The sequence below is a fragment of the Tinamus guttatus genome, unplaced genomic scaffold (genome assembly GCF_059628265.1).
Source record: "Tinamus guttatus ecotype Peru unplaced genomic scaffold, ASM5962826v1 Tinamus_guttatus_pri_ptg000010l, whole genome shotgun sequence".
Lineage (NCBI taxonomy): Eukaryota > Metazoa > Chordata > Aves > Tinamiformes > Tinamidae > Tinamus > Tinamus guttatus.
This window is the reverse complement of record NW_028288544.1, coordinates 3,671,570-3,697,315: the sequence shown is the minus strand read 5'-3', so window position 1 is coordinate 3,697,315 and position 25,746 is coordinate 3,671,570. Positions and strand designations below refer to the sequence as shown.

Below are 25,746 nucleotides of genomic sequence, written 5' to 3'. Positions count from 1 at the left end.
TTAATCAATATCTTAACTAACTGTAAGCCCTCTCATCTCATCCCAGTGAAGTACTCAGATATGTAGTCTTAGTAGTCTGCACTGCAGTCTCTGCAGACTTCAGTGCAGTTACTCACCAAAGCTCAAAGTATGTAATTCTTTCCATAAAACATGTACAGAGAAATCCAAATGAAGCACTTACTTAGAATTATCAACCTTACTTACAAGATCATGATTTTTTTCCAGTGTTACCCTTCTCAGTTCTAGAAACAGAGGGGATGCAAAAATTTAAGAAAATACAAATTATAAGCAATACGATTTCACCAAGGACAGAAGAAATCCAAGGAGAAAAAAAATAACAGGATCTAGAATGCCTGCCCAAAATAGCTTCACCCACCCCCAAAAAACACACATACACACAGGGATAATTACTGCTTACTGATTTGGGGGGAGGAGCTTATGCCCAGCAGTCACCCAAAATCATATAAATACCCAGGGGTGACACTTGAAATCATCAGCTTCTGCTCACTCACCTGTGGCAGAAGAACTCCTCAGCAGAGGAGGATTCACTGCTCTTCCGCTCTGCATTGGACCTCCACAACAGCCTGGTATGCTATGAATTCATTTTATTTTATTTGGCTTTGAAGCTAATTTCTCCAGGGGATGTGGTTTCGGGACAGGGGGTTGATACTCATGCACCAGTGACAGCATCCTTACTGCAACTGGGGCTCCTTGAGAGACTACAGGTAAAACCAGGTTTCAAGTAAAGCAATGTGGGATTCTTGCCATTGATGCTGAAGGAGACAGGACTTCATGCTTCATTTGCTACAGCATTAGACAGAGGCAATAAGGTCATGCTGGAGTATCTGTGTATTTCTGTAGAAAACTTCATTTCAGGAGTTTTGATGTAGGATGACCTTGGTTTTAGGGCCCTAGAAAATCTAGCAAAATAATCATTATTTCTGAAAACAGTGGTTTTAATTTGCAACTATTTAAGATTATTTCTCTTTCCCAGAAGAAATAATAACTGGAAGAGTAACAAAGAGACTCTTGCCTCTAATGTACGTAGAGAAGAGTTTGAGCATCCAAAATCCTTAGTGAGCAAAACTGATTCCTTTTTTCTTAGAGTATTTTTCATAGTTAGGTGAAAATCAGAGGAATTAATCACAAAATAATATGAAGCTTTTAATAGCTAAGAAAGCTCTTTTATTAATCCACAGAAAACTAGAATCCACAGAAATCCAATTGAAACAGAATTGATCAACTGTTCTTTAAAACAAACTTTTTTCTCTCCTCTTTCTAACATAGAACGGATTTGGGAACATGCATTTACCAATATCCTTATTGCTGCTGCTCTGTCTGAACATTGTCCATGGTAGTGATGGATATTTTTCTGAGCAATACCAGAAACAATCCAGCGTTAAGGGGCCACAGTTCTTACCATTCAATGTAAAAAGTCAAGGTAAGTTTCTTATTTTTTGTAATGAACAAAGCAGTTCTCTTCAGTGTATCAATATACGAACAAAAACATTCTGTTTATATTGGTAATTAATTTTTCATTGACAGTTTAAATTTATTAAAAGAGTATTGTCACTTCAGAAGGAATTGGGAGTGACTACGGCATCTCCCTCCTCTTGACAAAGATGCACTCTTGTCACAGACTATAGACAGTAATTGCTAAAGGGATATAAAACAAGAACAAAACTGTAGCCACAGATCTAGTCTTAAGTAATGTGAATAATCAAACAGCATTAATTGCATAATTGTGTATAACATGCTAATAATCTCCAAGTCTCTTGATTCAATCCTGATGTTTTTAAACAATAAAACATCCATCTACAATATTTAGAATAAAGCTACTCAAAACAGATGGTAGGTGAGAGTTTGAACATAATTCCAATGCATATGAATAAACGTAGACTTGTTTAAATTCTCCAAAGGCAGAATAACTTCATATATATTCCTAAAAATACAACAGAAACTTCTACATCTCTTTACACAAGTGACTTGAGTTTATATTCTTAGTATCAGGCTAATCTCTAACAGAAATACAACAATTCTATCCCGGCTATGAAAAGTTCTCTTGATTTCAAAAATCAATCTGAAGACAGACTGTATAGTTAAAATATAACTGTACCTGTTACAGGCAGAATGAAGATAATGGAAAGTAAATTTATCCTCATTGCCTTTATGAGTCATATGCAAGGTTACTCTTAACTGTATACTGTAAAAAAGTTCATGAGCTCAGCTTTATTTTTAATATTTAATGTTCACTCACGCCAAAGTGTTTCTAAAACATGAAAATCAAAACTTGTAACTAGGTCCTGGTTTTATTTGATGAATTGTACTCCTAAGGGTTGATCAGAAGTCTCTATTCAGTTATTTTCACTAAAATTAGAGTACTGAACCTGCCCTATTAACAGCCCTTTCTTCCCCCAAGAATAGCATTCTTATCTTCTGGAGTTTGTAATGTTATTCAGAATAGTTTTGACTTTTACTTAATCTCACATATGAAGTTGCAATATACATACATGGGCAAGAATGAGGAAAACTGAATGAAGGATTCCAAATCCCATTTTTTTTGAGCTCCTCCTTACTTATGAGGGGAAAAAAAAATGGTTTTAGGCTGTGTCTACCTTCCAAAACAGAGCAGCATAGAAGAAACAGACACAGTGGCTGCTCAGGGCATAGCATCCACACCAAATGCCTTTAGGGGGTTCACTTCAGATGAGCTCCAGACCGATCCTAGGGACTGAATGCTACTGAGTAGCACACAGGAAACCCAAAGAGAAGTCCTAATGCCACCCCAGAGCCCTCAGGTCACATATACCAAGAATGATCTTGCAGTGAGACTAAGGCAGAGAAAAGAGAATGACTGGAAATTTTTCAATTGTAATGTATTTCAAAAAATACATTATAACTTTATTCCTTGCCTGTTTACTTAGTTCTCCTTTACATTTTTTTTTCTCATTTTTTTTAACCTCCAAACAAAATAGAAGAAAACAGGGGAAGGGGGGAAACAGCACCAATTTAGAAAAAAAAAGAATGAGTAAGGTAGACAAGAAATAGGATGAAAGGAAAGGAGAAATGAGTTATCCTGAACCAAGTTTTCACTTTAAATACTTAAATAACAGAAAGTCTAATATATGTGTAACTTCATATTTAGAAAGGTTACATTAACCTGTGAAAAATGTAATATGTTGTCCAATTAAGGAAAGGAATAAAAACTATATACTAGACTGCCAAAGAAATAACCTACATTTATACAGAATTTGGAATCCAGTCCTTCACAACGTGCTTATTAAATATTCAATTTGTGAACAAGTCTCAAAATGGAGACGTGGAACCCATTATTACTCTTCATGCTGGAAAGCAGGCATCCTCTAGGGGAATTTTAGAAGAGATTTAAGAAAGCAAAGTGTGCTAGAGATTATTTTCTAACCTGAGATGCTCAAAGAAGAACAGACAACACACTACAGAACCAACTTCATCACTCTTAACTGTATAGGTTTCTAGTGAGTTTTTACATATGCAAGTAGCTCCAGCAGCATACTGCAAAATTCCATCACTGATATCTTTTCATATCACAAGGCCTATTATGTGCACATGACTTCAGATGAATGACAAAAATCTATCATTTTGCTTTATGAAACACAGCAAGTTAAACTGAAGGATTAATTTACAGACTTGAAATATCTTCATTTTAACTGTTCTTATTTGCTACTCAAAAGACTGTAGTATTAATGTAGAACTATTATTTAGTATTTTTAATTTACATTATATTAAAATAGACAAACTCCAAGGATAGGATTCTTCACCACTTGATAAGATGTAAATTCTGTTAAAGAGATTCTTGAATAGGCACCCACCAGATCAATAAAGCCAAATTATATTTTTCTTTAGATTTATTTAATACACAACTATCAGAGCTGGGTGCAATTCCAGAAAGTGCTTCTGCTGACAACAATAATCTATTAAATAAATCTTTATTTAATTTGATTAAATTGTTTAACAATATTAATATCACCCCTAAGAGCTCTCCAGTTAGAGTATACATTCCTTTTCTATGTGTATTTAGGGTTATCATTTCTTAAATATACTAGTACATTATTCATTATGTATTTGTTCATTGCACTGAATTCTTTGTGAAACTCCTAGCTGAAAATAATCACAGATTTAAGTCTAACTGTTCAGGAGTATTTAAACAAAATAACAAGGCTCTATTGCAGGTTATGCTAAAGTCTTCATACTTAATATATAAATACTGCACTCAAACTATATAAACCAATTTTGTATCAAGACATGTGCCAAGAAATATAGAAGAATAGCCAACCTCTACTTCAATTTTCCTGGTAGAAATCCTACTTCATTAATGTGTCCAGCTGTCACCTTCGCTAAGAAGACTTACTATCATTTCTAGACAGTACAAACATTAGACATTTTAATCTCTATATAATACAAATATGGATAGATATCTTACACAAAAGGCAATATCCACCACAGTAGATGCAGCTTTCCATCAGTCTTAGGTTCATAAAATGAGGTAAAAAGTAAGGAGAAACGTTCTGATGTAATTTTGTTCCCCTTCCTCCCCTTCTGCCCCCCTGTCCTCAAAAAAATGGAGAATCAGGTCCAGTGTAATAGCTGCATTTTACTCAAGTATAGCTGAATAAAAAGAATGCTGCTTAACTGCAGAAATTATATTTAGAGCAAATGCACTATCCCTGGCAGGCCTGGACATAGTTCTTTGATTTATAGTTATTAAAGAGCATACCTGGCTGTGGTCATTTGTTTGTCCTCTGCCAAAGTAACCACATAAAGCCTTGGTTTTGGATTCCACTATAATGAAAACTGAAATTCATGCAGTTGATGTAAAGTGTTAGGGGAAAAATATGCATTTTTACAATGGGACAGCACTAGCTCAGGAACCTGTCTAGGTATGCGCAGCAAGACTTTAATAGGATCTGATCATGTTCTCCTAACTCTTTAAGTTCAAAGGAAATTCTGAAGTCACTAGGATCTTCTTTCTGTTTTAGAACAGAGAATAAATTCAGCGGGGGCACACTCTAGCTCAATAAACTGTTTTCAGTGATGGCAGCACTGTCACCTGTGGCAAAAAGGAATTGTAAAAAGCTGAAAGAACATTTACATGCTGCTTCCACTGCAGGTTATATGTTAATTGTTCTGCTGGTCTTAAGTCATTCCCAACTTTATGTGGTGTTCTTAAAATACACCTTTTCTGCTACCACCTATATTACAAGAAAACAAACTTGCAAATGAACTCTATTGAATCCTGGAGTTCAGCAGTAAGAAATTCAAGACTATCAACTAGATAGAAAAGATTGCATGACATCAATTCATCAGACTCATCAATTACTTACAGATTTTGCAATCTCTTTGCATGAGAGAATATCTGCATTTTCAGTTTATTATTGAAGGACAGGCATTGTTTTCTTCCTGCCTCCAGGATTTTGAGCTTACTTTTCATTGCCTTAACAGATGATGAGATAGCAAGGTGTGCAAACTGAGGTGATATGCTTTTAGGCATCAGCAAAAAGGAGAATGTACTTTCTATGGTTGGTAAATAAGAACAATTTTCCTTGCGATATAGGAAGAAAGCAACCTTGCAGAATCAAATCAAAATCAAAGGCGCACACATACAGATCTTCTCTCTCTCTATATATATATTTTTAGTAAGAAGAAAACTATTCTTGTGTATATGACATTTTCTATTTCATCTCATTTTTGGTTTGTCAATACTAGCTAAAAATTGGAAAAAACAATTTGCTATCTAAGAGTCTTTGCACATGCTTTTATTCATACTCTGCTCTCTTTGCAAGAAGTGAAATGCAAACTTTTGCAGAACTTTTGCTGACAGTTAACAGTCTTTTCTAAGCATGCATCAAGCAGACTATATTAATACTATGGAATCAAAATCCAGGTGCTTCCTATACCCCGCAGTCTCTCTTTATGTCCCTTCTTAAAATGATAATCACCATAACTATGGTATTTCTGTAATACTACCAGCATTTTCTCTGTATTTTACTAAATATTCATTTAGCAATATTCATGTTAATCTGCTATGTAGTATTTTACAAAAGAACCTCTTAATTCCAATAGGAAGCTGCAAATTCCCCCCCAAAGAAAAACAAGCATCACTCCTCTCCACCCCCAAAACGTGCTGGAATTCAAACTGTAACAAAGTGAAGTATCCCTAAAGATCTTGCCACTGCAAGAAGAGAAATTATTCCTACAAATTGAATATAAAATGCTGCCATTTTGCTATGCAAACTGAATATAAAATGATGCTATTTGAAAATATGTTTACCAAAAAAAAAAAAAAGACACAACCTATTTCTGGAGAAAAGAGGCCAAAAGTCTCACTACCAAAATGTGGCACCAACTAATTTCCAAAGGGAAGATTCACCTATACAGGAAGTTTCTTTTCCTTCTTTTCTTTCCTTTTTTTTTTCAATAACTTTTCAATGCAAGTCTGATCATTACTGCAGCTATGAATTCAGGATTTTTTTATTTTTTATTTTTGCCAATATAGCATGAATACAAGCTTAAAAATGAAACAAATATTATGCAAAGCTTTGGCACAGCAATGCTAGGTCCAGTTGAGAAGACTGCCTGTTATCTGAGCAAACCGTATGCCTACAGCACTGGCTACACCTCACCAGCTTCATTTATGAAGAGAACCACTGCTATAGACTGTAAAGAAACCATATTTTACTCAAAAATAGTAATGATTTTAGAGAAGATAAATATCAGTGTTACTCTTTTTACAGAAAAGCTATAGAAAAGTATTCTTTGGAAAAGAAAAGTTAGCAAAGGGTAAAATGAGCAATTGGAAAAAATCTCCTTTACTCTTGTTTAGACATCTGCATACGCCCTGCATTAGGCAGTTAACAGGAAATACTCCTCATTTCATGTCATCACTGCTAAATCCCTATTTTCTTTCCTCTTTAAGTGTTTACATCTATTGCACAACATTCTACAAGCCCTCTGATGCCCCTAAATGTATTCAGTTCAAAAAATGTTCTAGATGTTTTGTTTCTTGTCATTCCCATTGCACACCTATAGCACATCTTAATCATGTTAGAGCTTTGAGTTACTTTTTCTGTTCTGAACTTGAGATCAGGTCCTTTGTGACTGACCACATTATAGAACTTGACTTCGAGGAAGTTCAAGCTAACCCTTTGGATGTTTACCACCACACTACTGATCTTCAAGTCTTGCACAGCTGTTCTGATTGGGCTGTTTTCTTCTCTATCACAGGTGTGCAGATAAGGGGAGAACAAGGACCCCCTGGTCCCCCAGGCCCTATCGGACCAAGGGGACAACCAGGACCTGCAGGAAAACCTGGATTTGGAAGTCCAGGTCCACAGGGCCCCCCTGGTCCCCCAGGACCTCCCGGATTCTCTGCTGTTGGAAAGCCCGGCATGCCAGGTTTACCAGGAAAGCCAGGAGATCGAGGATTAAATGGTGAGAAGGGAGATGCTGGACCAGTTGGGCTCCCAGGAGCAAGAGGGCCACAAGGACCCCCTGGCATTCCCGGCCCTGCAGGACTATCTGTTCCTGGCAAGCCTGGACCACAAGGCCCTCCAGGAGCTCAAGGGCCAAGGGGTGTTCCTGGTGAGAAGGGAGAGCCGGGTATTCCCGGTGCAAATGGACAAAAAGGAGAAACTGGATTTGGAGTTCCAGGCCGCCCAGGTAGCAGGGGGCTTCCAGGCCCACAGGGACCCCAAGGCCTCCCTGGTCCTGCTGGGATAGGAAAGCCTGGTGAGAATGGTCTTCCAGGTCAGCCAGGTATGAAGGGCGACAGAGGTTTACCAGGTGCACCCGGAGCAGCTGGTATTCAAGGTCCCCAGGGTCCCCCAGGAGAACCCGGAGAACCTGGTGTTGGCAAGCCTGGACCAATTGGACCACCAGGACCAGCAGGTATCCCTGGACCCAAAGGACGCCCTGGAGCAGCAGGTTTGCCCGGATCCCCAGGTCTGCCAGGATTTGGAAAGCCAGGATTGCCAGGGATGAAAGGACACAGAGGGCCTGAAGGTCTTCCTGGCCTTCCAGGAGCAAAAGGAGACCAAGGCGCAGCTGGTGCGCCAGGTGAACCAGGGCCTGCTGGACCACCAGGAATCATGGGCCCTCAAGGACTCAAGGGTTTACCTGGTGAACATGGCCTACCCGGACCCAAAGGCGACATGGGCCCTGTAGGCCCTGCAGGATTCCCTGGAGCAAAAGGTGAAAGAGGCCTGCCAGGCTTAGATGGAAAACCAGGATACCCAGGTGAACAGGGGGTTGCTGGTCCTAAGGGACACCCAGGTTTTCCAGGACAGAAAGGTGACATTGGCCACGCTGGGCTACCCGGCTTGCCTGGTCCCATGGGCCCACAGGGGATGAAGGGTGTGCCAGGGATCAATGGTGAACCAGGCCCCAGAGGACCTTCAGGAATACCCGGGATCAGAGGCCCCATTGGGCCTCCTGGCATGCCAGGAGCCCCTGGTGCGAAAGGTGAGCCAGGAGCTCCAGGACTGCCAGGTCCAGCAGGTATTTCTACAAAAGGCTTAAGTGGACCCATGGGACCACCTGGACCCCCTGGCCCTAAGGGCAACAACGGAGAGCCTGGCTTGCCAGGCCCACCAGGTCCTCCTGGTCCCCCTGGCCAAGCTGTGATCCCTGAAAGCTATGTGAAAGCAGGAGAGTCTCGAGACCTATCAGGAATGTCTTTTATGAAAGCAGGAGTAAACCAAGCCCTTACGGGGATGCCGGTATCTGCTTTCAGTGTCATCCTCTCAAAAGCCTACCCTGCAGCAACAGTCCCTATCAAATTTGATAAGATCTTGTACAACAGGCAGCAACACTATGACCCCAGAACAGGAATCTTCACCTGCAGGATCCCTGGACTTTACTATTTCTCTTATCATGTACATGCAAAAGGAACAAATGTTTGGGTTGCGCTCTACAAAAATGGTTCCCCACTCATGTACACTTATGATGAGTATAAGAAAGGATACCTTGACCAGGCTTCTGGCAGTGCTGTCATCGATCTCATGGAGAATGATCAAGTATGGCTCCAGCTGCCCAATTCAGAATCTAATGGTCTCTATTCTTCTGAATACGTCCACTCCTCTTTCTCAGGTTTCTTATTTGCTCATATCTAATAATGTCCCACGTAAGCAGCCCTGACACTCCCTCCTTCAGGCCATTTAATTGGGTCCTGACTTAGTAAGTTATTAGCAGGTCATGCAACTACAATTTTGCAAGAGAAAAGAAAGAGAGTGAGAGGGTAGAAGAAACTGAAGAAATTATTAATAAAATAATATTGTATGTTTTTAGAAGATTATCATAGAAATTTATCTCTGAAAATTTTGTTTCAAATGATGATCGATTGTCCAACTGAATGTAACATTAAAAGTTTATGAATTAATGATGCACTTGTCTGTTTTTTTTAAGAGGAAAATCAATATTTCTAAATATCATTTTTCAGAATATGCAAAGTAGCCATTCCATGCCTCAATATCATACTTCACCATACCTGAGTTAATGAAAGGTACTATTCAAAGTAAGTAGTTTCAGATATAGAGTTCTCATCTTAAAAGTCACAGAATATACTTCAGGAACATTAGTCTGCTGTTGGCTTCATCTTTAAGCTACAAAACAGGAGTCAAGAAAACATAACTCTATTATAGTGTCTATCACACCAGAGTTTTTATTTTGTTCTGCTTTTCTTATTAAATAAAATCTACCTTAGTCAATTTAAAAATCATTGCCTATTTCTGAAGAGCTAAGAATGTCACTGTAGCAAAAAGCAATCAGATCTGAAGCCTAGAAATCCACTCAACTACTTTTTTTAAAGCACATTTTGTAGTCTCTAACAAGATACTAATTCAGTATCTTAAACTCCTAATTAATATTCAGCAAAACTACAATATTCAGAGTACAGTAAAACATACCCATGATTAAATGCAGCAGAGCATATCTTCACAAACACTGACACTCATATTCACAGAGATATTCCTTCTAAAAACAAATGCATGCAGTTATGCATGAAAACCTGGGAATTTATTTTACTCAAATGGTGAATTCATCTGATGGCAACAATAATTAGTCAGAACACATAAGCGTATTCACCCTATACTTAAATATTAGACATTACATTAATCTGTATGACCCTATGTAATGTTAATGGTATAAAGTGAGATAGCTCCCCAAAATTAGTGCTTATAAATTGTCTAACAATTTGATCACATATTTCTTCAGAGAGCAGTTACCATTCATACTCAGCATTAAAAGTATCTTGCATCAAAAGCTTATCAACTCTAAAACTATTATTATTTCACTTTTTTTGATAGAAGATTTTAATCGCTTGAGCTAAACTTGAACTAAAAGTACATAAGCCTAGATTTAGAAGTTCTGTGATATCACCATTTCTTCACAAAAGCAAAACCTGAGGTTTACTATACTGGGCTCATTTGAAACCTTAAATTTCTAAGCAATTGACAAAGTGTTGGTATTAATAAAAACAGTCACGGAACCATTAATTTGATCCATCATTAGTGAAATCATATAGTTGCAAAGGATTGTAATGACTACTAAGAAAGTATTTTTGCAGAAATGTTTTAGTTCCCTTTACTAAAGACTGCTAGGCAAGGAAATCTGTAGTTTAGGCTATGCTTTGGTAAAATCATAAATACAGAAGGAGATAGTAACATTGAATCTGCTTACTGAGCAGTCAAGTAGACCTAGGCAAGTGAAATGGGCAATTCTATTACAAATAATACATACAAATGTTTGCACAGAAATAATACAGTGAACAGTAGCACAAGTTACAAGCAGCAGTTCTGTTATACTTTCTTCTTTTGAGGCAAAATACAATCCAAGACACTTTAGTCTTGAAATGTCAGTATTCACCTTTCCATTTTCTTGTTTTAAATGAAAACTAATTCCAGGTCTGCTAAGAATTCTCTCTCTCTTTTCTTTTTTGTACTAAAATGTTTCCCTATGAAGTCACTTGCATAAATTCATTAATTCATCTTTCCAGTATTTAAACATAACATATGCTGCTGCCAATACATTCAACTGATTTGGCACTTTTGTTTCAAAAACAACCGACAATGGAAAAGACTGCTCAGTAGCTGTCAAGTTTTACTTAATTGCTTTATATGTGAAATGCAGGCCAAAGCACATGTTTAAATTGCCTGAGGTGTCCAGCAGTATATTAATGTCCTGTAATTCTAATTAACTAGTCTTCAAACTGTATCCTTGTAAGTAAAGTTCACTAATACTTATCTTTATGCACTTTAAATGAAACGAGGTTTTCTCCTTTCATGTCTTTGCTCCTCCAGCAAGCAAGCATACAGGTCCTCAGATAAATCTACAAATTATTACTCAAGAACTGTCTTTTTGATGACTTTTCATAAGCATGCAGATATTAAGAAAGCAACCAAAACCACTGAAGATCTAGAGATTACACAGAAAATTCTGATACAAACACAGCTTATACCTTGACTTTAGCTTTGGATTCATGACCTAGAAGAAACCCTCAGAGGGTTTTTAAGATTCTTAATCATTATGAGGAATTATTTCAAAGAAGTCAATTCATTTATATGCTGCTGAGGCAGGAAGAGCAGACTACTGGAAAATAACTGCATGGCCTCTGCATGCCGGGCTTTGGAAGAGGTAGATGCAATCAGGCAATAATACGGGTGACAGTCACATTGCCCAGAAAGAACAGTCAAAATCACAGTACCCTTCAACTCTTCTCCCTGGGAGACTGAGGATTTTTAAAGCACTTTATTTGTATTTGTCTTATAGGTCTATTTTTGTTTTTTGTTTTTTAATATCTTTTCCACAAGAAGATCAACAGCTAATCTTATTAAAAGCTCTTTTCAAAAACATCAACAGTTTTCAGAATCATTGCATTAAAGGAAAAAAAAAACTCCTTTATGAGATTAAATGAAAGATTAAATAAAAGCACAAATAAGAGCACAAGAATTCATGTTCAAAGGCTGCAAAAAGATTTTTGAATTTCAGTTGTTCTGAGATGGTTACCAAATGTATGAGGTACGCAAATGATCTCTTCTCTATTAGCTGAAAAGTCAAGGAAAAAAAAGTGTAACAAATTTGCTCAATCATTATCTTTGTTGTCATTTTCAGATTAATATAAATAATGGCCTCTTTTCTCTAAACTCTATATTAGGAATTCCTAACATTTTACAGCATTTTTTAAAATTATTTCCTTTCAGACAGAAAAGCCTCTCTGGTTTTTGTTTGTTGTATTTAAAATCGCATATAAAGCATAGAGAGATCTCTGGCATCTAGATAAATTATGGTCTGTCAAGACAACAATATGGCAGGGCAATGCCATAAACTTGTGATTACAAAGTGCGTGCGTGTGTGAAACAGCTTGGGGAGAAGGTGGAGTATTTTAGAAAAATCTGAAGATCTCCCTTGCCAAAAAGAAATCACATTTCACATGTATAAACATGGCATTTCAGAATACTGATCAACTACATCAAAAACAGGAAGATAAAATGCAAAAAAGGTGTTATGACTAGCACCTACTTTTTTTTTTTTTAAGATACTCAGTGACAAATTTTTCAGACGCACCCTTGAAACCTGACAGCATATCTCATCAAGTCTTCTCACGAGCAAATTATGAAGACTCTTTTCTTCCAGCATAAAATATAGCCATATGATGCAACCGAAAATACCATAAATGTATATTTAAACTATACAGCTGCAATTGTTCTATGTACCAAAAGTGTCAGGGAAATGATACGGAAACACAACCACGTGAGAGAGGAACGAGTTTTTAAGAGACATTCTATAAAATTCTGATTTAAGAAGTTTTAATATAAATATTTCCGAAAAAATATAGATTCTTTTTCTGCCAAAAACCACAAATATTTTGATGCAGAAATGCTTCATATTACTCTTTTTAAGATCAAATTTAATTTCCATAATGTATTGTGATAAGAGGCATAATTATACAGTGTAAACCATATTGCCACATGGCATTTCCTTCAAAATTGCTCTTTACTAATTCATACACTGAAAAACAGAAAATATGCTAAATGAAATACACATGAGCAATATTAACCACCTTAAAGCAGCAAAATATCCCAGTCTTAAGCAAAACTTACGTTTTACAAAAAAAAATTCTCACAAAATTGCTGTCTACAACTGATATAAAAAATTTGGGTGACCGTTCTAGCGGTATTCTTAGGTATGAAATGATCTTTCCTGAAAATGAGAATGTCTACGTTCACTACTATTCTGTCACTGTGCTTTTACTATCTTGACATCATGTTTTTATAAGAGGATTTTTAATAGATTCCCTCAGTTTTCGAGGGTTCTCCTTCACAAAGGAGGATTTGAGTAAGACAACTGTTTAGGATCTTACGTTCTTTCTATTTTATGTTTTTTCTGCAAGTCTCAGTTTTTCACTTCCTTAAAAAGAGAAGATGGGGTTAATCTCCTGCATTAAGCTGGAAGTCAGGATGATCATGGCTATCTGAAAAAGCCATCCAAAAAAAAAAAGTATAAAAGGCCAATTATCTAAGGTAATCACCATGGCCAAGACAATGAAAAGCAAAATCCACCAGACACCTGACTAATGATCAAAGAAATCATGTGAAAAGGAGAAGGGACACAGAGAAACCAGGGCATACTGACAACAAACCAGAGCCAGAGTGACTTGCAAACACTTTACGGGTTTTAAAAAATAAAACTGCCAGTCGTTCTGCTCCGTCACTGACAATGGCACTACTGAGACAGCAGACTTGGGAACTTTACGTCTCCTCAATCGAGCACTTAATATGTTTGCTTTACAAAATTTACCCTGACTACCTGTGAGGGAGCCTTGTTTCTCTCTGAAGGGTTAAACCATCTGCAAGGCACTGAGGGAATGGAGTTAAGGCAAGAGGCTGTGGTTTGCAGGCCCAGGTTGAGAAAGACCATGATATGTAAAACTGGGCTAGAGCCAGCTTTGAGAGCTTCCTCAGGAAGTTACGTTACGCCGGCAGCTGAGGGGAAAAGCAAAAACACACCACCACCACCACCAAGAACAACTCAAAACTCTACAATTCTCTTGGCATAAACCTGTGGCAGAAGCCTAGTATCGTGATTTCCATTCCACAGAGGAGAACCTGAAGCAAAAACAGATGTTCCCTAGGAATATCACGGGTACATGGCACAGGAGGAAATCTCCAGCTCCCCTGAACTCCTGCAGTGCTTTATCCTTAGGACCGTGTTACTGAAGTAAAGGCCACTACGAAGCATTTCAAAGAGATGTAAGACAGACCTTAGCACTTTTATACATTAGAAGTTTTAAGTACTGTGTGTAATCTGCATTGTCCTACAACTTCTGATTTCACAAAACCTATTCAAAAAGGCTCATATCTAGCAGTTACCGTGTTATCCAAATTTGTATTGCTCTTGTGCATGTGCCATACGTTTTTTGGAACAGAGAGATTTCTTTAAATGAATGTACAGATTAGAAAGGATCAAATCATATCACACACATGCCAGTTCCATACTTAAATACACAAATAGGTAGGTTTTGAGACCATATTTATATGTATAAAAAATTACTTTTTTTCAGAGCAGATAAACTTTTTTCATTCCTCTCCAAAGAACACTTTTAAAAATTATTCTTTTACTGAACTCTGAATAATCTACTCTTTCAAAACAAACAGCAGTCATGATTTAAAAACAAAGAATTAATGGGACCTTTGAAGAAATACAGTTATGGTTAATTATAACCGATTTCTTTAATATCAGCCAGAAACATAAGATGCTTTTATCTCATGCATAAATAAGTTGTTGGAGGAATTCTTAACTATCATACGTACTCCAACCTTCAATGGGGACACAGAAACAACAACAAACTAAGCAAAGCACCTAACAAGTAAACAATTGCATTTCACAATATGTATTTTGTCAGGTACATTTGAAAAGAAAATGCAATAAACCCAACTACTTAATTCAACATAAACTACATCTCTAACGAGCAGAAGACAAGTTTTAAGATCTAAACTATGTCTGTATCTAGTAAGTGTTGCATCAACAGAGGTAATTCTATCAGAAAACAATGTCAGCAAAGATGATAAGGAAATTCTCAGCCAAGCTGCATATAATCTTTTTCCAAAAAAAAAAAAAAAAAGCAAAAATAATTTCATTTAATTGAATGCACATGCAAGATCATTAACATTTATTCTCAACTCACTTATTTTATATACTTAATAGAAACTAAGAAGTTTAGTCAGTGAAAGAAAACCATTACTAGCTGAAGGGATCCAAGTTGTTTTCGAGTTCCAATATACACTACATTTTTGGTGGGGGAAGGTTTCTTATCTTTAACAAAAAATCTTCTGAAATTTCTGCTAAATTGAATTTCAAAATAGCTCAAAAACAAACAAACAAACAAAAACCTCACAGCATTCTCACCACTGCCTCAAGTAGCCACATAATGAGTACTGATCAAAGCCAGAGTGCTAAAGGAAATGTATCAAACAGTAGCTACTTAAGGTTTTTCAATATGTTTTATTCATGAATACAAGAACACAAGGAAGAACATAGTTTAAAAACAGTTCAAGGATGCCCATAGCACAGCACCAACCATGTGAGAAAATTATTTTTCCCTTTGTATTCAGTGAAACAGCACATCACAAGTGTTTTTAAGGAGATCAAAACAATTCCAAATAAACTACATACAAATGCTAAGCGTAAAGATTTTCTATTTCAGCTTAAACATGTCTACTATAAAACTAGAAGCTGGAAATGTAGAAACTGCATTGAGTAAAATACAGGATACTTACAGATGTACTCGTCTCTACTCTGGCAAGCACATGCAATATTTTCAGCTATTATAATAAGCTTTCAGTGAACCCACTTACCTTTAAAAGCTGATATTTTATAATTATGCTGGATTGCAGCCACCATGTCCTTCCAAAAGTCATATTTTTTCTGCTTATCATGCTGTAAGAGTGAATGGAACCTAGTTATTACATCAAACATCAGTCATTTTTACCCTACGTAACAAGACAATGATAGGAATGCCATGAATAAATAAGAAGATTTTGTAAAGGAGTAAAACAGCCTTAGTCAGTGGAATTTAGGAGCCCAGGACTCAGAACCTGTCTTGACTATGAACTTTGAGTGACCACAGACAAACTACCTTCCTTCTTCAGGAGAATATGGTGAGGGGAGACGCAAGGGAGGATAAACTAGAAAGGATTAATATTTGTGAGGAACTCTAAAACACTACCGCAAAGAGCAGCAGTAAGTGGAACAGCAACTTATTGAATGAACCATCCCACTGATATTTGGGAAAAAGAAGTTCCTGGGGCTGCATATTCTGTACTAAAGTCTGGCATTCCTATCACCTCCCATTCTTCAAACTGGCACAAACATTCACTAGTATTTAGTGGTCATGTCCTTCTGCCAGCAACTCCACCCCAAGCATGATATAAAACATTTAGCCAGGGACCAGGCTGAGCAGCGCTGTGTTGCATTGTACTTTGACCACTGCCAAACCTTAGCTCTGGCAGAAGGACAAGGAAAAGCAATCCATGCTTACAAATAGCCTCTTGCCATTCCTAGAAAGCCATCCGAGGAGCAGAGAGCAGAAACGCTCCACCCGACCTCAGCTGCCCTTGCAGGATCGCACACAGGGAGAGGAAAAGCTTCCACAGTAGCTGCACCCCAACGCTACCAACCTTCCTAGCACTGAATTAAACACACACGCAGCAAGGCAGCCAGACCACGCTACAGAGTAGAGGGTTAGTTATGGAGCTCCTAAGAGGCACTCAGAGCTACAGGGCAGCAGTAAGCAGGGAGTATAGTCTGGAATACCTCTAAGTTTGGACACTGTGGAAATTATTTTTATAGTGTTGTTACAGGCTTTCCACGCCTACCTAAGCAGATATGTTGATGCAATTATCGACAGATTTCATGTCACTGTCCTCTGTGTTCTCAACCTGTCAGCCTGCTTCTGCACCAGTACATGAAAAATGACCTTCTTTGTAAGCATCAGGTGTTTTCAATAACTGCAAAAACTTAATTGGAACAAACTTAATGTCTCCAGGAGAAAACATGGCATTTTTATGTGGTGAAGTAAATTGATATTTCAGGCTTCATCTGCCACTGGGTCCTCTGGACGAACAGTTTTCTTTTAATTTCACAACCAACAAGCTGTAGTATCGAAGCATGTCATTATTTATTATGCTTATCATAATTTTTATTCATTATTACTATTATTTCTATAATAATAGAAACTGGGTGAAGGCCCACTCAGTCCACCATGAATCTGGCAGGGATTATCGAATGGTATTTCTTAGCTGAAGTACGAGACAAAGATTTTACATAGAGCTTCAGTGCAAAGTCCAAGTCACCAAGAAGCTCCTCTGCTTTCTCTGAAGCATCCAGGACAGCTTAGGAACAACTTTGTTATAACAGGCTAGAGTGGCTCAGGGCCCACTTCAGAACTAAACCCATACTGATCTCCAAATCTGGAAATACTGTCTATTTCCAGAAAGTTTCTTACTAAATATCTTAAATATCTTATCTTACTTAAAATATCTTCTGGAAAGGGGATGAAAAAACAGCCTTTACTGAACACAGTCCCATAACAAGGAGCAGAAGCATCTATTTTCTTTTAAAAATGCGGAAGAAAATGTGATGGTCTCTACCCTCTCAGAAAAATAGATTAACGTGTCCAGGGCATGAGTGCTGGAAAGGTTTAACCCACCATCTCTCATCTTGTGTCTTTACTCATCTCACTGATGATAGCATCCCTGCAAATTAATTACTTTAGTCCTCCTGTTGAAACTGGACCAACATGCAGTAAAATATTCCAGAATTGCTAGCTGATAAATATGCATGACCCAATTCCAGTAGCTCTTTAAGAAAAGAAGACATGGCCTTAATTCTCTCCGGCTGAAGACAGGGTCGGTCTTCCAGCTTCTGAACTAGTAACTGGATGCACATGAGTGTTACACACATGCTATGGCTTGCTTCAGCACCACCCTTCTCTCGACAAATAGGTAACTCGACATGAGACTACATTAAATACAAAGCAAAGTAGCACGAGACAATTGTCACTTCTGAGAGACGGTTCTAAGCTGCAGACAGTAGGGGAGGGAGATTAATCTAAAATCCCACTAAAATCCCATTAAATGTCTCATGATGCTCCTGCCCCCAAGCCCTCCTAGGAGCTAGCTTTAGATAACTCCTCAGGTAGCGGGTGCACTTAGACACCAATCTACTCAGCACGCTGTTTGGAACGGAGCGCCGTGGGACTGCAGGCACCTCCCCCACGCCTCTGAATTCCACTTTGTGGACACAGTTTAGGATCTGCAATTTTTAATGGTGTGGTGATGCTTTGGTATCTTTAGCCAGTAGCTTACAGCCAGAAGATTAGAGCAGCATTTTATTGCAACAAAGATATTTACTCTATAGGAAGAAAATACAACCAAATCTAAGGACTTTTTAACTTCACAGTAAAATTTAGGACATATTGCCTGTCTATAAATCATTGAATAAGTTCAAGCAATTGCTTTTTTTTGCGGGGGGGGGAGCGGGGTCTTGTCCTGAGAATTGAACATGTTGCTTAGCAGAGCAAAACAGCAGCAGAAAAATCAGCTACTACTCTAGAGCTTTATTTATATCAGATCAATATGTTTAAGACAAAAACAGTTTAAAGAGGATGGAATTAAACCTTTAACTCATTCATCAGTCCTGCAAATTAGAAAGCCATTTTTCTCCAGAGGAGTTAGACATTATTTAAGTGCCGCCAAACATAATTCAAAAAGATTTAAAGAATAGTACTCTACATATCAAAGAGTAAACTTAAGCAAAATGTATTTACCTAATCTTATGCAAGTTATTTGTGCCCTCTGGTGGAAGTAAATGTATTTCGACTTTGCCACGTATCTCACAATTAACTCGGGAGATAACATTAATACACTATAAATCCAGAATGTAAAGTTCCAAAGCAGTAAAAAAGCAACAAACCTTAACTTTGTTGAATACAGTATCTGCATGCATTTTATAATGAGGGAAAGATAACAGAATATTTTGTTTAAAACAATCTATTTCTTACCTGATCTAAGCTGTCCACAATCCTTGCGGAAAGGAGTGCTCCTGGCAAGTCAAAATAATTATCATACAAATAGTATTTAGCTGGAAAAAAAGAAAAAAAAATCAGGTACCTCCAAAATACTTCCTTTAATTCACACTTTAAAGTTTAATTACAAAATAATAATAATACTCATAATAAAAATACTGTTATTATAAGCTCCTATTTGGATTTACCAGTAACAAACATTGTCTGCTTCCTAATCTAATGATAAATTTGTTAGGCTTTATTCAGTCTTTGAGCTTCACTCAATTAACAATGGAAAGTTGCTAATCTATACATTAACAAGGCAGTGAGATTTTAGAAATAATTATTATCATTCTAAAAGTAGGGGTGGAGAGGGGGGAATAGGAGTATGTTAAGAGTTAGGGCAGCATCATACAACTCTTCAAAAAATGTTCCTAGCAGTAAATTTTGTGGGATTGACTTGGGAATGTATCTTAATTTCATTTATTGCCATAAACTTTGAATGGCTGATTCAGGTACTGAGTAACAAAGTAGATCTAAGCAATGTCCCTTGCAGTGAACTTGCCCAGGTGTGGTCCCCCCAGTGTGGGCAATGTGTGGCTATGGTCCCTAAGAGGGATCTCCTCCAGCATGGAGCACCTCTCCAAGAGAGAGCATCTCCAGCTGTGTCTCCAGCTATGCCCCTTCCCACATGCCTCCTCTGTTCTGTTCTTTCAAATGGCTCTCTTCAAAATTCTCTTCACATGTCCTCCTTTGTGTCTTCTCCTGTGACTGCTGGCACACGTGTCCTTACATGTCTCCTGCATCTCCAGGCACCAGCAGCCACTGCTCTTTCTTAAACCAGCCAGAGCAGAAGCACCAGGTGCTCCCCTGATGGGTTGCAGTTTTGGCAGGAGGTTGGTTGTTTTCAGACATTTACAGTATAATGAGTTCCCCCCTCCAACAACCTACATATTCCAGTAAATCTCTTAAAATATTTCTAAAAATTTGAAGCATCTGTAGTAAGAACGAATCCTAGGGAGCGCTGAAATAGCCAGAGCAATTTTGAAGAACACAGCATATCAAGATGCCCGTACCTGAGCGGGAAAGCATTCCACTGACTGCACTAAAATGCTTCCATTCCCTTCTTCCGTAAGTCTCTAGGACCTCTTCAGATGTCATGCTCTTAGTACCATGGCTTGCCCTGTTTGATGTATTAAGATGTTATTTTAAAAAAAAAGAGTTAACAGCAGCCAAACTACTTCCAATGCACAGTAATGTATTGAATAGTGGTGTAGATATCTACAAGCTGATGTTCACTTCAGACGTAGCTCTACTTACGACTGCTAAGTTTTCTAGGACCTAAGGTTTTGTCATATGCATTACAATCCTCCACAAATTGAAAGCATAGTACACACAGGACAGACCATTTTGGGGCATGCCTGTTATGTTTTATCTGCTGACACAATCACTCCATTATATTTAATATTCTCAGTTGTGTGAGAACGTTAAATTACCAATATGCACTGCCCAATAAAACACAGTGCACAGATCCTATATGCCATTCTTGAGGTACTGCAGTTCTCACAGAGTGCAAGGCAGAATGACGAAAAAAGCTCCTGCCTATAGCGCTAGCATCAGCCAACAGGACTAACTGTAAGTCAGTGCTGCTACTCACAATTAACAATAAAAAAAATCTGTATCCTTGCAGAATTGGGCAAAGAATATATCGGTAGCCATTGAAAGAGTGAATGTAGGTTCAAGATCAGTATGCAGTCAGAGTCTTAGGCAGAAAAATAAGCACTAAATCTGTACTGAGCCACAGCATTGACTAATACATAGTCTGATGAAAAAGCACAGTACAAAACTCAACAGATGCTTATTAAAAATAGATATTCCTCACTGGCAGCTAACGCAGAAATGTTATAAAAAAAACACTTAAGAAACATTAAAAGAAACTAAGCACTAGGCTATCAAAGAGTATTTAAACTTTTACGTACTAATTTCAGTATATATTCATGTAAATGTTTAAACTCAGAGATGGCTTTTAGAAAGAGTATAAAATGTTGGTATTTGTTTAGCAATAAAGATATGTTGCTAATATTACCTCAAAACTGTTCCATCTTCTGCAAGTTTCAGGAAGTTTCCATCTTCAAGGTCAAACACCAAGCCTTTACAACTGCATATAATTTTATTTAAAGGAAGAAACAATGAAGGCTTTCAGAGAAATGCTTCATTATATACCACAATAATGAAATGCAGTTACAGAAGCTATACAATGATGCTACACAAAAGCACCAAAATCACAACCCTTCAAACACTTCCATGTTTGAACAATGCTGCATATATGCAAGTACATATTATTACAATGAAGACAGGATTTCACTTACATAGCAAATTCCTACTAAATAAATCCTGTTCCATTGTTAAGTTAGTTCAGTGTGACTAATCATATAGATAAGGTTGGAGGACTAAGGTTCAAACATATAGAACTAAGAAATGTGATATTTAAGTTACTTCTATTATTAACAAAAAAAAACCATTTTCTTCATTACATTACATTCTTCATTACCTTTTCTACTATTAGTTTCATAATATCAATCACTAATGGAGAAAGGGGCAGAAGAGCAATCTCTACGAGGCACTGAATGCCTAAGGAGCACGAGAAGCAGCAGCAATGCCTTACTAGGCAGCGCTAGTAAGGTGATGCACAGGCACAAGGCACTGCAGATGTTCTGCTGAGTTCTTAGCTCCACTAGGAGATTTGTAGCTTACATCTGTAAGGTACAAGTGAATTTATGTTAGTTTCGGTTGTTTGAAATACAAGTTCAGTGTTCAACCTCTAGAACAACAATAAAGACTAAAAAAAAAAAAAAAAAGAAGTAATGTCATCTTCATCCTCTATCACAAGATACCCAAAAGAAAGTTGGGATGCCACAAAGGCAGCACGCAGACCTGAGCCTTTTGTGGATGAAGCTGATGCGAAGCCTGGGAGAGCAGCACAGAGAGAGTTGCCAGCGCTTTGGGACTGCATGGGCCTTTACCATAAACCTCCAGATCCAAAAAAGGACTGAAGTCTGGGTATCTACATCTTAGTAAAAAATTGTATGCCTCCAAAATCACAGAATGTGATGAATACTGATATTTTTCTTGTCACATGAAAGAGGAAAGTAGACCTGGTTGGAAAACAGCAAGTACTGAGTTGTGAAAACAACTGACCTTTTTTTTTTCTGCACATCATGTATTTGTTCAAAAACATGTTGTTTCTGCTATTAAAAATGGTAATAACCAAGCCTTCAAGCCCCATCCCGCCCCGCCGACCTTCCCAGACCTAGATAATAGTCTGTTAAGGTTGGAATATAAAAAACCCATGTCTAAATTCCTGCTCAGGGATCACTCAGCTCAGACCAGGAACTTGCTTTTCATTTTTCCACTTTATAGCTTGGTGCCTAGTTGCCAGGAATGGCAATTCCTAAGCTTCTCCCTGGCACGTCACTGTTCCTCAGAAGACTGTTGGAATTATCCTGCCTTACAGAACAAGCACATATCAAACACATTACAAACAAAAACATATCTGTCAATAGAAAAATGAAATATGACTAACTCCTGAGAGCTAGTGGATTTACCAGTTGAACTGAAGGTAGAAGACATAGGAGATATATAAAATGGGAAATAAAGTTGGATCAAGAACTTGTATTTCAAGAGCTAGAAGCACAAGACAGAGCAAGCTTGGATATTCAGTTCAGTCTTGAAAATATCCAAGTTAGAAGTAGCTCATGACAAACACTTGCTCCAATAAGTATTTAAAGCTATAATTTAGGGATTTTCTATTGGGCTTCACTACCATAATAACCATTGTCTAAAGATAAACAAGCTATTTTCCAAGCTTTGTACAAATTATAGAAAAACGGAAGTTTGAAGACAGCCTTTATTATTATCAACATACTTACCAGAAGTCTAAGCTCTCTGGAGTTAGATTCAGCAAGTCTTTGTCATAACCCTTCTCCGTTACCAGATACTGAGCAAAACTATCATATATTAGCTACAAATGAGAAAATACATACATTAATTATATTGATTAAATGAAATCAAAGATACTGCTTGCCTTAAAAGTGGAAAGATGAGAGTGCCTTTTAGGAGAAGTCAAACCAGGGAGTTAGGGAGCCTGCCACTTTGTGTACTCTCATTGCAAACTACCTCAGTGCCTGGTGTTATTTCTGTAATGGCTGTAAAACAGCTCAAGACTCTCACACAATAGTTCTGGTGTAATTTTTCTAGCTGAATGAAGTTTGCAGCCTTTTACCCTATGCCCCAGTTTTTCAGGATTGTTGGGAAACTAAAACAGTAATAGGTACTAGAGATCTGTAGTTACTTTCCTTTCTCCTTTTATTTCAGTGCCACAGTTACCATGAAGCAACAAGTTGTTTCTGAACCAGTAAACAGTGACAGTTAGAGGGTATTTTAAAAATACCCTCAAAGAACATGCTTTGAAGGAAACAGATAACTCCTGAATAATCTGTGGTTATTTCTAAGTTCAGAACCAACCCTGTGAAAGCCTGGTACGGCAGCTGCGAAAATTGTGCAAGAGGGTCTATGCAGATGCCGCTAAGCCCTTAAGTAACAAGAAAATCATACATAAATAGCAATGGTTCCCTTTTCCTCATGGTTCTTTCAATAAAGTTGTTCCCTGATTTTTTTTTTTTATTACAAAAGTTGCTCTTAGAATGAATATGAATTATGTGTGGGAAGGAGCATCAGGAAGGCCAACACAGAAAGAGTAAGAACTATTTAGATGCTCAGCTGTCAGCATTTTTCAGGTTTTATTTCCAGTGGATAAGAAGGTATGGGATGTGCACGTGTTAGCCTATCTAGTGTGCTGTGAGAAGATGGAGTGTGAACTAAATTTAGTACTTGTTTTTTTTTTCTTTTTTTTAAAAAAAAAAAGTTATCAGGAAGAATGTGTAAAGATGTGATGTGTGGGTAACAGAAGGGACATGCAACGTTAAGCCCAGAGTTACATACTTTTCAGCAGGAACATAGGAGCACATACATTGGAGCACAGTATGTCCCCATGATTGATCCCTCTTTTGTAAGAAAGATGCCTCTCCGCAGGAAGTCAAAAAAACTGCTATGTAAAGCAATGCAGTTTTCCAAACCGGGATGCACTGTACCCTATAGCATCCCTACAGCAAAAGCACGGCACCTCAGACATGTGTTTCTGAATCGCATCCTGCAGTATCTTGCAATTAATGTATGATTTGAACCAGGTGCAGAATAAAGGTGATTTAGGGGAACGGGGGTGGGAAGCTGAAGTGGGGAGGTGAGCGACACCGGGTGCACCCACAGCACAGGCCAGCTACACTGCAAAACCCCGACCGCAACAGAGAACCAGGAATTGAGGAAGGAACCAAGGACAGATTATCAAAAAGTTGCCAATGTGGCATGAGGACAAAAATAAATAAATAGATAAGATAGATAAGAACAGTTTCCAGTCTCAGTTTCGAGGCTCAAGGGCAGCCCCGGGCTGCCCTCGACAGGGGCTCCCCTCCGCCAGGCAGGGCAGCAGCAGCAGCGGCTCCGGAGATGCTGCCTGGCGCCAGGACGGGCGCTGGGCGGGAAGCTCCAGAGCCGCCTCCGGCAGCGCCTCCCGGGGCGCCGAGCCCCGCGCTGCCCCCGCGGCCGCGCTCCGCGCAGGGGGCAGACCTGGCTCGCACAGCGGCGGCCTGCTCAGAAAGCGCACCCGCAGCGGCGCTTTTTTAAATACATATATATATATAATCGTTGCTGTTATTACTCTTGTTGCATTTGCTGATTTCCCTCCACGCTTCCGCACGGGTGTGTACGCGAGCGGGCGCCGCGCTCGGGGCCCGCTCGGGGCCCGCTCCCGGCGGGGCTCCGCGCGCCGCCCCGCGCCCTCCCCGCGGGCGCGGCGCAGGCCGCACTCACCCGTGCGCTGCGCGGGAGGCGGTAGCGGCAGAGCGTGTGGTCCAGGTCGAAGCCCATCACGTCGCAGTCGGCCAGGCAGAAGTGCCGGGGCATCGCGGAGCGCGCGACCGAGAGGAGGAGGAGGAAGGGGCGACGGAGCCGCTTCCTGCGGCGCGGCCGGAGCCCGCGGCCCCGCGCTGTCCCCGCCCCGGCGCGGCGCGGCCGCCCTCACCTGCGCGCTGCGGCCCGCGGGGGAGCGCGAACCCCCCGCGCGCGGCAGCCCGGGGGTTGTGCTGGGCTGCGGGGCCTCCTTTAGCGGGGAGATGAGAGCGGGGGAGCAGGGGGAAAGCACCGGGGCTGCTCCCCCTTAGTGCGAGGGCAAAGGGGCAGCGCCGTCGCCTGAGGGCCCCCTGCAAGGCAGCCTTCCCATGCACGCAGATAAGTGCAACAGGTAGAGCCCTGCGGGGTACGTGCAAGGCTGTGCACTAAATACTTAACGGTGAAAATGAACAACGACAACAAAAAGATAAATTACCTTGTAATTTCCTGTCAGCTTTGGTGATAAGGAAGAATAACCTAATGAACACTATTGACTGACATGAAACACGTAAAGCCAATTATGGTGTCACTGTTTGGGGTCTTTCTGACCTCCAGATAACATAATTACAAGGGTGTTTTGATAGACACCTTCCCAATAAGTACTGCTGCAGTGCGGTTATGTAAATGCTAGTGAAAGTAACATATCTGGG

The 25,746-nt window shown here is 39.0% G+C and overlaps 2 protein-coding genes across 2 annotated transcripts in view; one reads left to right on the top strand and one right to left on the bottom strand.

The window, feature by feature from the left end:
- NT5DC1 (5'-nucleotidase domain containing 1) overlaps window positions 1–25,137 on the bottom strand; it is a 130,136-nt gene extending 104,999 nt beyond the window's left edge. The window contains exons 1-6 of the mRNA XM_088522713.1: window positions 25,019–25,137; window positions 23,023–23,114; window positions 21,180–21,251; window positions 20,170–20,276; window positions 19,091–19,170; window positions 15,885–15,966 (exon numbers count right to left, since the gene is read on the bottom strand). Coding sequence (XP_088378839.1) covers window positions 15,885–15,966; window positions 19,091–19,170; window positions 20,170–20,276; window positions 21,180–21,251; window positions 23,023–23,114; window positions 25,019–25,111 — 526 coding nt within the window. The 5' untranslated portion in view covers window positions 25,112–25,137. The remainder of the gene's footprint in view (window positions 1–15,884; window positions 15,967–19,090; window positions 19,171–20,169; window positions 20,277–21,179; window positions 21,252–23,022; window positions 23,115–25,018) is intronic.
- On the top strand, window positions 1,303–9,146 carry COL10A1 (collagen type X alpha 1 chain). The gene is made up of 2 exons (XM_010211072.2): window positions 1,303–1,441; window positions 7,261–9,146. The coding sequence occupies exons 1-2, from the start codon at window positions 1,303–1,305 to the stop codon at window positions 9,144–9,146; spliced, it is 2,025 nt and encodes a 674-aa protein (XP_010209374.2).
- Window positions 25,138–25,746: the final 609 nt, after the last annotated feature.

Excerpts from the sequence above, each read along its gene's own strand:
- COL10A1 (XM_010211072.2), top strand. The coding sequence starts at position 1,303 with ATGCATTTACCAATATCCTTATTGCTGCTGCTCTGTCTGAACATTGTC. Across the intron at positions 1,442-7,260 it reads ATTCAATGTAAAAAGTCAAG|GTGTGCAGATAAGGGGAGAA; the intron begins GTAAGTTTCTTA and ends TCTCTATCACAG.